This window comes from Hipposideros armiger, unplaced genomic scaffold, assembly GCF_001890085.2.
Source record: "Hipposideros armiger isolate ML-2016 unplaced genomic scaffold, ASM189008v1 scaffold_508, whole genome shotgun sequence".
NCBI lineage: Eukaryota > Metazoa > Chordata > Mammalia > Chiroptera > Hipposideridae > Hipposideros > Hipposideros armiger.
The window spans coordinates 891,732-905,399 of record NW_017731858.1 but is presented as its reverse complement, the minus strand read 5'-3'; the positions used below and the strand labels follow the sequence as shown (position 1 = coordinate 905,399).

At 39.3% G+C, this 13,668-nt stretch overlaps 1 protein-coding gene across 11 annotated transcripts in view; it reads left to right on the top strand.

Annotated features, from left to right (window-relative positions):
• LOC109396216 (peptidyl-prolyl cis-trans isomerase A-like) overlaps positions 1-12,532 on the top strand; it is a 31,862-nt gene extending 19,330 nt beyond the window's left edge. For 3 of the 11 annotated variants that reach the window (XR_002126820.1, XR_002126816.1, XR_002126821.1), the window contains 3 exons: positions 4,096-4,229; positions 4,653-4,713; positions 8,865-12,532. Coding sequence is in view for 2 of the 11 variants with exons in the window: in XM_019667851.1 (XP_019523396.1) it covers positions 447-973 (527 nt within the window). In the remaining 9 variants the exon portion in view is untranslated. Of the gene's footprint in view, positions 1-446; positions 2,994-4,095; positions 4,230-4,652; positions 4,714-8,864 lie in introns of those variants that run through there. The other 8 variants (XR_002126822.1, XR_002126818.1, XM_019667852.1 and 5 more) reach the window with 6 other exon arrangements.
• Positions 12,533-13,668: the final 1,136 nt, after the last annotated feature.

The following is a 13,668-nucleotide window of genomic DNA, read 5'->3' as shown; positions in this document are numbered from 1 at the left end:
TGGAGAGCATGACAAACCTGAATACTTTGACGTGACTAACTATTTTGTGTGTACTTTTTCTGGAATATTTTTTTTAAAACAACATTGCTTTGAATTACATTGTATAAGTAAATACCTATTGACTATAGATAAATTTTTTGGTTCAGTATATCTTAATTGAATTTCAAATGAATTTTTCTCCTAAAGGAACTTAGTGTTGACTCTTATGTTGCAAATTGCAGCAAACTTACTGGATTTCTTCTCCATTTTGCTAGTTAGATAATGTTTTTGGAGAAAGAGAACATGCTCATGTCATCTCAGTTCAGTGTTGCTATCTTAAGGATTTCTAGAACCTAGTATCTCAGATACTGCTTTTGGTGGTCTTTTAAAGGACTTGGATTGTCCAAAAGGACTTGGATTGTCCTTCAGGGACAGTTATTAAAGAAATATGTACTTTGGCCTTCCAGACGCCGCCGCCCGGACCTCCCTCCGCTCAACCATGGTCAACCCCACCGTGTTCTTCGACATCGCCGTCGATGGCGAGCCCTTGGGCCGTGTCTCCTTCGAGCTGTTTGCAGACAAAGTTCCAAAGACAGCAGAAAACTTTTGTGCCCTGAGCACTGGGGAGAAAGGATTTGGTTATAAGGGTTCCTGCTTTCACAGAATTATTCCAGGATTTATGTGCCAGGGTGGTGGCTTTACACGCCATAACGGCACAGGTGGCAAGTCCATCTATGGGGAGAAGTTTGAAGATGAGAATTTCCTCCTGAAGCATACAGGTCCTGGCATCCTGTCCATGGCAAACGCTGGATCCAACACAAACGGTTCTCAGTTTTTCATCTGCACGGCGAAGACTGAGTGGTTGGATGGCAAGCATGTGGTCTTCGGCAGGGTGAAAGACGGCATGAATATCATGGAAGCCATGGAGCACTTTGGGTCCAGAAATGGCAAGATGAGCAAGAAGATCACCATTGCTGACTGTGGACAACTCTGATGCATTTGACTGGTTTTATCTTAACCAGACCATTCCTTCTGTAGTCAGGAGAGCACCCCTGCCCCATCTGCTCGGAACACCCCATTATCTTTGTGCTCTCGCTGCAGCTCATTGGGTTCCATATTTTCCTTGCCCCCTCCAAGTATAGCCTGGGTTGCAGAGTTAAGTTTATGATTATGAAATAAAAGCTAAACAAACAAACAAACAAAAGAAATATGTACTTATAATGTTAACCAAGATTTAGTAGTAAATTTTGTGTTAGAATTTCCATCATCTGGCCATATATATTTGGGCCTAAATCTCCCCTAAGTTGACATTAATGAGAAACTCTGGTGATGTAGACTCTGAATACATTCACTTTTAGAAAAAGTAAACTCTTTTATTGGGAAGTGCTGCTTCAAGTCAGCAAATAGGAGCAGAAATCCCTAATTCCCAGTATTAGTGATCTTATTCACCTTAGAACAACTTAAAAGAGTTTGTTAATATGAATGCCAGCAAACACTCATGTTTTGGGATTTTTCTAGTCCAAAAGTAGAGTACAAATTCACTTTGTCACTTTTAGAAAAGATTGTCTCCTCTTCACTTGAACTTAAAGTTCAGTTTAGTTAAAGTCAATAGACTGGAAGAATAAGAGTAGATATTTTCATGTAAGACTTAGAAACCAACCTGAGCAAAGGATGCTAAATCAGCTGGGTGCATGTTCACAAATGTGCTACATGTATTTTATCCTTGCCCTGTTTCTGTGCCACCCCCAGTAGGTTTTTATGGGGCTTTATATTTGAGATCAATTATACAATAGATTGGAGATATGGAATCTTGGGGTCCCAGTGTATAGGGAGCTTGTTTAATTTTCCTGAATCTGTCTGAATTCCCCCATCAGTAAAACAGACATGAAAATACCTACTCACAGGTTGCTTCATGAATCAAAGGATATAAATTAGAATAAATAGTAGTCATAGCTTATGTTTATTGAAAAATTCCTGTGTGCCAGGCACTATTCTAAGGATTTTACACGTACTCACTCATTTCATCCTCCCTGAAACACTACTATTTCTGTTTTACAGTTAAGGAAACCGAGACACAGTGTATAGAAACTTTGAAACCTAAAACACATTAAACAAATGTAAGCTATTGTCTTAATTCTCCCTATAGTAGCCTTTCCCCTCTCAATTTGACCTAAGTCCAGCACCATTCAAAATCCAAATCTGTGCTTTGCTCCATTTGTATGAAATTGTTCTCTTTTGCCCTCTGAGGTTTCCTGAGGATACGATGATGGTAACCGTGGTGTATGATAACTGAGGCAACAGATCCCTATGCAGCTCAACAACTCTACCTGAAGCCCATAGCAAAACTGATGATCAGTGTATTGCTCCCAGAGAGTACAGAACCTATGAGGCCTTTCTTGAACTGGGAAGTCCTTGACCAGCTGAAGAGCCTGATTTGCCCTGATCAGTTCACCACAGTTCAGCTTTCCAAGAGTACGAAGGACTTCATCTGATTTGAGGGGCAGGCTGAAACATGAAGTTTGATTCAGATCCTGAAGGCAAAGTTACATGGGAAGATCATCAAGCTAAATGGTTTGAAAACAGACTTGAAAGTAGTGGCTTCAGATGCCCAAGGAGAGTGGGAGCGCTTCTCCAAGGAACAGGAAACCCCATCAAGTGATGGAGCTGATGAGCAGGGCCGTGATAAGAGCCTGGATTCCATACATTTTGAAGGCTTACCCTGCAACTGGTTTGCACCTAAAGGTTCCAGTGGGGAAAAGCCATGTGAAGAGATTCTTCGGGTGGTCTTTGAGTGTTTTGGGAAGATCAAGAATGTGGATATCCCTATGCTTGACCCCTACAGAGAGGCAATGACTGGTGAGAGCTTTGGGGGCTTTAGCTTCTGCTTGGAGATGTTTGAGGCTTTTATACAGTACCAGGAGTCAACTGACTTCATAAAAGCCATGGAGTCCCTTCGAGGCATGAAGCTGATGCTTAAAGGGGAGGAAGGGAAAGCTCTGGCATGTAACATTAAGGTAAGAAGTAGCCAGAGTTTCTTTTATTTCCCACTGTTCTGGTCATCCTAAGTAAAAGCTAGAAGGACGCATCTAGAATAAATTTCCATAGACCCCACTAGGCTCTGATCAATATCTAATATAAAATTTGTGTTGTCATTAATAAATGGACGTGTAGGAAGAAAAATAATCTTGACTTCAGCATTCTTCTGCAATCAGGCATGCTGCCAGCTGTGGTTTTAAAGTAATGGTTGTTATAATCTGGGGCTCTGCCCTAACTTCTTGAGGGTATTAAAGGATGCTTCATGGCCCTTATGAAAGTATCTCAGGTACTTATTCTACTTGACAAGTTGCTGAGAGAGAGGAATACGTGCAGTTTGAAATTACAAGGAAAACAGTTTACTCCCTTTTTATTATTGGGACCACAACTTGTATTTTCAGGATGTTTGTCAGGTAAATTGCTAAAACATAATCCCAACAAACTTGGACCCTTTCCTCTGAAAATCAGCCTGACTATCCAGTCATGTCACCTCATTGATATCTGAATGCTTGCTTAGTCATCTCCTTCTTGAAATCTTAATCCAGCAGAGGAAACGACACTTTTAGATGCTCCTTTTTCTCTAAATCAGTCTTCAGCATGAATTCGGACTTTCAGTTTAAGTAGCTTCCTGTATATGAGTGAGTGTATGTGTGTGTGTGTGTGTGTGTGTGTGTGTCTGTGTGTGTATTATGTGTGATGCTTCTTACGTTAAAATGTACATTTTAAAATTATGAGCTATTGAGTCAGACAAATGATATAGCAAATATTATAATGACAACCCATATACCACTGCCCAGCTTGTGCCCATAAGAGCCTGTGCCCATAATGGCTTTGTGATGTCACCTATGACTGTAAAGTGAGCTCCTCATGGTTCTGCCAAACAAAATCCTGGGTCCCACAGAACTGTTTGGAAGGTTCGTGTGAAGCAGTGGTAGGTACAGTATGGGTACTAGGTTACAGAGAGAACATTTTTAATTCATTTGGTTTTGAATTGCCATGTCAATATTAGTTTTATGTCTCTAGCCTGGGATATACAAAACCAGCTGGCAAAATTTTCTAATGAAACTTTGAATTGTTTTGCAGCAGGTTTTGTTTGATACAACCAAACACTTCAGTGAAGGAACTTTAAAGAGGAGAGATCAAGAAAGTCTAAAATTACAAGAGCTGGAAGAAGAAAGGAAAAAACAAAAGAAGAGAGAAGAGGAAGAGGCTGAAAAGTAAGGAGTCCAACTTGAACAAAGGTTTTTTACGTTTGATTTATGGATTTATCCCTTTGGGTAAATGGCTAAACTTGATATAGATAACATTGCGGTGGGGAGGGGGGCAGGAATTGGTTCGGGTTGGAGAGCTCCATGGAAGCCCACTGTCTTTTAACTGTGTGTTACAAAACCAAAATGACAAAAACAGTTGGAAACAAGAGACTTTAAAAGAAAGTGTTCTTGTCAGGGAGAACAAGTAATGAGAAATAATGGAACTAGCCAGATTAAGCTGTCTGGAAAGAAATTATTAAAAAAAAAGGACCAGGAACTTTTATAGTGAAAATTGAAACCTACTAAATTAAAATTTTTTACCGATTTACTTATAATTTACCAAGTTTTACCTAGCCTGCCAATCTAAAATGTAAAAAAAAATCTTTTTAGGTCTGGAGAAGGTTTTCCTCCATAGAATGATCAATATTCAAACAAGCCCACAGGCAAGAAGGTATGGATTAGTTGGGACTATTTTTCTCATTGGCCTAAGTTCCTTTTGTGAATTTAAAGAGTGTCCATGTTTATTTCTTTGAGCTTATCATTGTTTCCTTAGGAGCTTGAGACTAGGAAGGGCTATTTGTTTTGTCAATGGTTTTCCAAGAGGGTACAAATGGGCCAGAGCTACAGGGTTCTGAAAACCAGTTTTACCTCCTGGCCCCTCCCCTTGCATGTTTATTCTTGCAGTCTTTCATGTAAATTATAGCCATTCAAACAGGGAGATAAAGAGTATCCTTCCTGTGCCTCTCACTTTTTTTGGCTGGCAAGGTGATAGGAGTTGCTTGAAGTTGGTTACACCTGTGAAACTTGGCCAGAATTTGAGCCCAGTCAATGTAACTATTCCCACCACATTTCTAGCCTGAACATGCAGTTTAGGCAATCCTCCAGCTTTTGGCTAAGTCCTCACTCAGGTAATTGTCCTTTTTTCTCCCTTCCCATGTTTTTATAAGGGCCTAACCAAAACAGTTTGAATTTTCAAAAAGCAGTGGTTAAAAAAAAAGTCCCTATTCTTCTAAGCCAGTATGTTTTTATGATAGTGTACTGTGTTAGGTAATATGTACCAAGGACCAGTTTTCATCCTTAAGGTTTTCTAGTGCCTTGACTTACGTTTATTTGCCTATGTGAAACCAGCTCAAGGAAGGTTTTGATCTCAAGAAAAACGAAATAATTACTGTGAAAGTTGATCCAGTGTTCCTTCCTGTGATTTGAGAAAGTGAGGGCTAGAGGCCCTTCCTTTGAATTCTGTAATCTCTTTTTCATACTCTCTGTATAACGTCTCCTGTACATGCTTCTAACTGACCAAATCAATTATGTGTCTTTCCACTTTGATGGATGTGGCACAATGTCTTTTATCATCAGTTGTCTCTGTCAGGCCTTGGAGTTAGCAGTGAGAGGTCTGGAATCCTAAATGATCTGCTGTTTGTCCATGTTGTGCCCCCTCCCCCTCCCCCTCTGCCTGGCAGTAAGGAAAGAGTGGGGAGGAGAGCAAATGCCTAATAAATACCTTCTGAAGGGTTCACATTTAATCATTGTCCAGAAAAAGGAAAGAGGAGAGGAAAGCCCAGAAAAAGAGAAGGAAGGCCAGGGTCAGGAGGCGAGCCTTGAAGGAAAGGGACAGACGCTGATGAAGCAGGTGGGACAGAGCCAAAGTAGAGGTGCCTCAGGAGCCTAACTCTTCGGAGGAGTGGGAGGAGAGAAAGTTCCTGCTGGCTCAGAGGCGTTTGGAGGCCTTTTGGTTGCTACAGGTGCTCCTGAGGAAAATTACATAAGGCTCTTTCCCATTTGTTGATTCTTCAGTTGTGGTAGGTACTGACCTTTCTGAAACAAAAGCTTTCAATTTAAGTATTGGGTCTGCGGAAAAGTCATGATGTATTTTGTCTATGTTTTTTAAAGGTCATTTATTTTTATAAAGAACAAAGATCAATCAATGATATATTGCCCGTTTTGTTCAATAACCTTTTGCCATCTTTCAGTGAGTTTCATAATTCCTTGTTCATAGAAGAACCTGTCTTTATTTGCGAAAAGCTGAACAAGGTGCTGACTGCCAGCCTCATCTGAATTGAATGTTATACTATGCAAGGAGTTTTGAAGAGAGCGAAACAAGTGGAAGTCTGATGGCACAAGGTCAGGCGAGTATGGTGGGTGTGGCAACACATTCCATCCAAGCTCCAGTAATTTTTAACGGGTGATCAAATGTGTGTGCGGCCTCGTGCTGTCGCAATGGAACATGACTCCTTTACAATTAACAAGCTCTGGACGTTTCTGGATGATGGATTTGTTCAAACTGTCCAATTGCCGACAGTACACATTTGAATTGATTGTTTGGTTCCTTGGTAAGAGCTCAAAAAACACAACACCTTTAAAATCCCACCACACTGAGAGCATAACCTTCGTCTGATGAATGTCTGCTTTCAATGTCGTTTGAGGTGAATCATCATGTCGGGACCAAGATTGTTTGCGCACCACATTGTTGCAAACAATCCACTTCTCATCACCAGTTATCAGTTGCTTCAAAAAAGGATCGTTTTCGTCACATTTAGTGAGCATATTGCAGATTTTATATGCGCCATCAAATGAACTTCTTTGAGTTCATGCGGAACCCAAATATTGAGCTTGCTTACGTATCCCAGCTTCTTCAGGTGGTCGTGAACACTTGAATGATGGATGTTCAATGTTTCTGCAATCTCTTGTGTCATGTAATGTGGTTTTGACTCGATCAGTGCCTTTATTTTGTCATCATCAACCTTGGTGGGCCTCGCTGACTGAGGAGCATCGCTGAGATCAAACTCACCAAACTCACTTCCGTGAACCATTGTTGGCACTGACGTTCTTGTAGAACATTGTCACTGTAAACTTTATGCAAGTAAAAGAGTAAAATATGGCAAAAATGCACAGTTTGGTCTTCCATCTTCAACTTGTAAAATCTCCAAAATTCAACCAAATCGCTCAATTTTTTTTTAGAATGAAGCTAAAACTGTCAGCTGTCAAATGACATAGCAATAACATAGATGTGAATGACTCTAGTAGTTCCAAAAATGAACTAGTGCCATCTGTTGCAAACATGCATCATGACTTTTCCGAAGACCCAATAGTTGCCTATTTAAAATAGACTTCATGGAAAACACATTCATTGGGGTTTATTTTCAATAGGTTGATTTCCAATAACCCCAATTATGGGTTCACAAAAGGGGTACCCAAATTCTGTCAAGTTTTGTCTCATTGTTGCCATCTAGTGTATACTTTGTGATGCTAAACTTCAGGACGGTTTTACCCAGGGCAGTATAGCTAGTGTATCTACTTTTCTGAGTTCGTAATGCATTTAACAGAAAATGCCAGGGGGGAAAATGGATGGTGTAGGTGTTAGTTTTGTACTCTTCCTTAACTTTACTTGTTCATTTATCTGCAACATGTATGAATTAGAAGGGAGAGCCTTGAACAGAGAACTTTGTGTGGCAAGCTCATGTTAGTCTGGTCTTAAAGTATTTGCTAAGGAATTTCTCACACCACAGAGCAATTGTTTTGTTTGGAAAGTTCCAGTTTTGGCAGTTCCCCCCTCCCCCACTTACTGACCTTCTAAAGATAATCAGATATGGCAGATGTCCCAGAGTAAAGGCCAGAAATGCTCCCAAACTGTTAATTTACAAATCCGTATTCAGTGTTTTTTAAATACTATACAAAGAACAAATGGCATTAGCATTAGATAGAGTTGATGTAATGTTTATTTGTGGTCTCAGTCTTTTTCTCATGAGTGTAGACAAACATAGTGAAATCAGGATCAGAAAAATATCACATTTCCGTTTATAATAAGGCTAATTGGATCTTTTGTAGTTTATCTTAATGACCACCGAGGGTGATTCCTTTTAAAGAATGTATGTCTTTAAATGTGTGTGATGCCTAATTCTTGGTCCCATTGATACCTTATACGGATTATGCAGTCCCCACATTCTTATCCCAGGTAATGAGTAAGCACTATACTCTGATTTGTGCCAGGTGTCAGTGGGAGTACCGTACAAACTCTCCCAGCAGGGTGGGACTGTAGGCAGCACCTTTCACTTGCCCCATGGTTGTGAAAAGCTGATAGCACCACATATAGAACCATTGTTATGGCCACATTTTCTACTTGACGTGTTGATTTTGACTGAGGGCAGGCAGAGGCACTCTCACCTGCAATCCACTGGAAGATGCTGGAATGAAAAACAGAAAGGCAGGTTATCTTTTAAGCCAGTTGACCCCCTTGTAGATACACATTTCACCCACCAGTCTTTTCTTGTTCCAGAATTTTCTGGGAGGGCTATAGATCACTTCTTATTCCTCTTCATATCCCCAGTTTGTGAACAAATAAAAAAGGGTCATGTACTTTGAAGATACATAAACCGTGGTGCCTTCTAACATAAGGATGCACAGACCTAGTAAAAGCAGCTCATATTAGACTGAGACATTTAATTTTGTACCTTCTGTTTCCTCAGTGCAATATTGTTCCTAATTTGCATCTGTTCTAGGTGTTATTAGAAGCCTCTTCACAACAGTGTCAAAAATCCCAATTTTCTTTGAAATTTTTAATCTGTTTAGTTTTTCATGTGAGATTTTTAACCTTTTTCTTTGAAGGAATCCACACAGGAGGTAGATGTTGCAGGCCCTGAAGCTAATCATGATCTGGTGAACACATTGGAAACGCTGAAGAAAAAAGTGTTAAATATGCAGTATCTTCAAAATCAGGAGGAAATGCCAAATATCAGTTGTCAATTGATATTGTCAATACAGACAATAAACAAACACAAAAAATGAAGAAAGGAACTGGGGCTCACTTACATAAATCTCCCAACTACCATCAGAAAATACAAAAAAGATATTCAGCTAGAAAAGAGAAAACTAGAAAATTATTAACTGATGGATACAGGCACAGTTTTGTCTCTAACCAGGAGTCCTTACAAATTACATTAATTCAAGGTCAGCTTCTTGAGAAAGAAAATCATCTGAGTTCTAATAAATGCTATCCTTCCAAATTATCTAAGAGAGACCATGGCAGGAAACAGAAGATCTATGAAACAGATGAATTTATTGACTACCTATTAAACTATTACAACTATCAGACTCCAAAATATGCCTCTGTCTGCCTAGAACCAAGTCACACAACAAGCACACGTCAGTGGCAGAGGTCTATCCATGCCAAGGAAATGGATTTCAAATCAATTTGAGAAAGTGTAAGTGTCACTCAACCAGGTTGAGTCAAATGCAAAACCTGGAAAGCAGAAAACAAGTTCAAGAAGATGATTACAGGAGAAAGATTTGTACTCAGCGTCCTGTGCATAAATCACAAAAAAGAGGAAAAGGGACTTGTACCAAATAACGTACGAAGGAATTTAAATATCATTGTAAGGACACAGCCAATGAAGTTGGTGATCAGCTGACTCCAGCTGATGGAAAGGGCCATCTGTTGGAAAAGACCCATGCTTACCAGGTCAAAGATTCCAAATCCAGAAGTCAAAGCTAAGTTTCCTCACCCAACAGGTCAGCAGGCTTACATTTGGAGTTGACAGATTTCTTAGAGGATATTAGTAGTGACTCTGACTGCTTCAATGAAACCCTTAGCATAAACCAAGAGGAGAAAGAGAAATCTGTGGTCACATATGAAAGCGTCCCAGAAAAAGGATCTCTTGACACTGATAAAACCATCACTTGCAATCAAGAAATTAGGTCAAGTCAGCAGACCTTGTATTCAAAGTGGAAACATGATGGGGAGGAGAAATACTCTAAATACCAGCTTAGGAAATCAGGCAACAGGTCCAAGTATGAATTGAGATGTTCATGGCTTAAAAGGAAAAACAATTCCATGAGCGATGAGAAGAGCAACTGCAAAAAGAGGGAACTACTAGCCCCCAAATACTTGTTTGATAAAGGCAACTACCACAAATCCAGTTCCAGTGACCTATTAGACCATATCACAAGAAAGAGGAGGAGGATTAGTAATTATTTATTTGGCCAGAAGGTGAACTATAGGCCCTCTCATGTGCCAATAACATCATCAAAATGTGCTAATGTTTTCTATTTGGGGGATTTCCCCAATAGAAGAGAGACTCTGTGGAAGTCAGAATATAACCAGGATTCAAGAAGGTTTAAAAGACATTAGAATTCTACAGATTTCGTGCTGACTTCTGGTAATTATATTAGACATAACAGTCAGGAGCACATGGACTATAGAAGCTATTAAACAACAGCTACACTACTTCTTTATATTTTTTAATGTTTTGGAGTTCTTTTAGATAAGGAACATCCTTATTCACAATAAACAATTTGCAAAAAGAACATTTAAAATCAAATACAGCTGTGTCGTTAGCAATGACAAGGGCAAGAAAGCAACATTTAAAAGCTTGAGCAAGGTCAAATAAAAAACCTTGTTTATCTTGCCAGAGTATAAAGCATAGGTCAAAAGCACTGCAGGTGTGTTGGCAAGCTTTGGAAATATAAAACATCCAGTTTCTGAAGCTTGGTAAAACAATGTGATTGAAAAACTTGATCCAAGGACAGACATTTCTACAGTTCAACTGCAACTTTAATTTCGTGCAAGGAAGGAGCAAATTAACATCGACAGGTGTTTGGCCCTTTAGCTGTCATAAGGTCGTCATTTAGTGTAATTTATCTTCAAAGTGGACAACAGTGAATAAATAAGGATCTTTTTACATGTTTTTTTATTTGGTCAGAACACCATGTACAACAAACTTTCCTGAATTTTTACCTAGAAATACCTATAGATAAAAGAAGAGAGATAACAGCTTGAACATATAATAGACTTCTTCATGACATTTGAAGGTTTCATGAACACCCATCAGAAGGAAATTAATCTTATTAATATGTTCATAGAACTCAAAGAGTTGCCCTTTTAGAAACAAAGTCTTGGAAGAAGAATCTAAAAGGGGCTCAGATTGTCGAGGCTTAAACAGACAGTGGACCATTAGCAGAGTTATTTTTGAAGAACCCATGTCATTCCAGCCTAGAAAAGCAACAGGAATGAGGTGATACAACCAGTGGGATTTGCAAAATGAAATATTGAGAGATACTGGGGCACCAGTAATGGCACTTGGCAAGAGAGGACATGACAATATTCCATTTTAGGTTATGTAATCCTTTCACTCAGGGTTGGGTGACATCAGTTTATGAAAAGCCACTGACTATCCCCAAACTGACTTTTATTAAGCAGTAACAAGTGCCTCCTCAATCCTCAATAATGCCTTGGAGTTAGGAAGAGTCGAAGGAAACACCCATAGTTTTCTACCTGGGGTAAGTCATACATATGCAGGATTTGTAAACTCTTGATACAAGCAATTTATCTTTTTACCTACTGGTTTTGGACTTCTTGAATATGTTTTTAAATTGAGATATTTTATAGATTCATAAGGACTTAACATCTTAACACAGTGCATCTTCTATTGAAAGCTGATTCATTCTGCCTTATATTGGATTTAGACTTTAGGGGCAGTAGATGAACTTTTTTCCCCAACCTTGACTTGGCAATTGAAAACATCAATGAAATTAGACTACCTGCAGCAGGAAAAGGTGATTTTAATCCACAGAAGTATTGGAAGGCAACATTATCATATGACATGATTCATTTCCGATAATCCTAATTTGATAGAAAAGTACCAGCCAGCTGGCACAGCCAAAGTAGGATGCCAGTCAGTGTGGTTGCCCAGAATGAAAAAGGATGATATATGCTCATAACCAGCCTTTTGAGCAACCTGATATCTGAAGAGGCTACAAAATCTAGTTTATCTGAAGTGAGAGTCACATGTTGTCTCATTGATCTCTTCTAAGCACATTTAATAGAGGTATGCTAGTACATGCAAAAGTTCAGAAATGAATGTAATGTAGCAGATTGTTTATTATTAATAAGGATAATAACTGAGAAATGATTTGTTGGCTCTCTTGTCTTCAATTCCACTTTCAAGCCAGTGACTCTGCCATCAAAACTAGGTTTGGCTTGTCAAATCTGAAAAATCGCTCATGGGGTGAGTGCCTTTTCTCCTCTGAGGACTAGCAATGACTATTAATGTTCAAAGCACTGTTGTCCAGGGCAGCAAACTACCAACAGCTTGTATTTTGTCAGACAACTTTTGTGCAACTAGATATCATTTTCCTCCAATGAGACCCTGCCTCCTTATTTTTTCATGTTTCAAGTCATTGAAACAAAGAACATTATGGGTTTGTGGGCTGGCCGAGTGGCGCGATGGTTAAGAACTGGATTGGGATGCCAGAGGGCCCCGGTTCGGATCCCACATATGAGGGCCAGTGACACTGCCCTCTGCAGCTAAGATGCTGAACAACAGCTCAACCTGGAGCTGGGCTGCCGTGAGTTGCCTGCGATGGCATAGGCTGCAGGGTTGCCATGGGCTACCGCATGTAGCCAGCAGCCAGCGTGAGCGGCCAGCAGCCGCAGTGAGCGGCCGTCCAGAAGCCAGCGACGGATCTGCCTTGCCCGGGAAGAGCGCAATCAATGATGGTGCCAAATTGGGCCAGTGAAGCAACGTCCTCCACAACTAGACTGAAGAACAAAAACGACAGTGACTTGTCTGTTCCCCTTCCCCCAATTCCCCAGCGCTGTTCCCATCCCGCCAATTCCCCAATAAAAATCTTAAAAAAAAGAACATTATGGGTTTGTAATGAAAGCAGCTATACTTGTTTTGAAACAAAAATCTCAATTTCTTGTCATTTGATAATCTTTCTTTGTAGAGATGTTAAGCATGGAAGCAATTTGCTGCTCAGTAACGAGAAATAAAAAATGAATTGCTGAAAACAGCATGTGCTCTTTTTTTTGGTATAATAAAACTGGTGCTAAGTCACATCTATATATTTTTGTTTGTTTGCTAACTAAATACCATCCTGGGACCCAGAAGTAAGTAAAAATACTGTAGTTTTATATTTACTTTCTGTACAATCTTGGATTTTTATGTCTTGTAACACATTCTAGGTTTGAGTAAACCTCTTTTTTTGTATAGGATTTAAAAGAGGAAAAGAACAATTTATCTCGTACTTTTCAAGTGAATGGCTTAGTAAGGAATGAAATGGAGCTGAAAATATTGTCATCACTTTCTGTTAACATTGTTATTCTTTGTTGTGCTGTTATTTAAGTGGGGCAAACATATTTCCTCGTACCTTTTTTCTGTCCTATTAAGTAAGCACCTGAACTTTAAACTTTGTCTTTTTAAATAGGTGTTTTCATGGTGTTTTTTTTTGTGTGTGTGCTGCTGATAGTGTTTTTAAAAAGGTCAAAATTTGTCAATGTGTTTTTGTTCAATCTGTTTGAATTTCTCAGGTGGAAAGCCATGTGCACTGGTAATTTTGAAAATAAGAATCAAATAAATGTATTTTTATTTGTTGCAAAACTGTTTTAAAATGTAAACTTTTAAGTAAATTC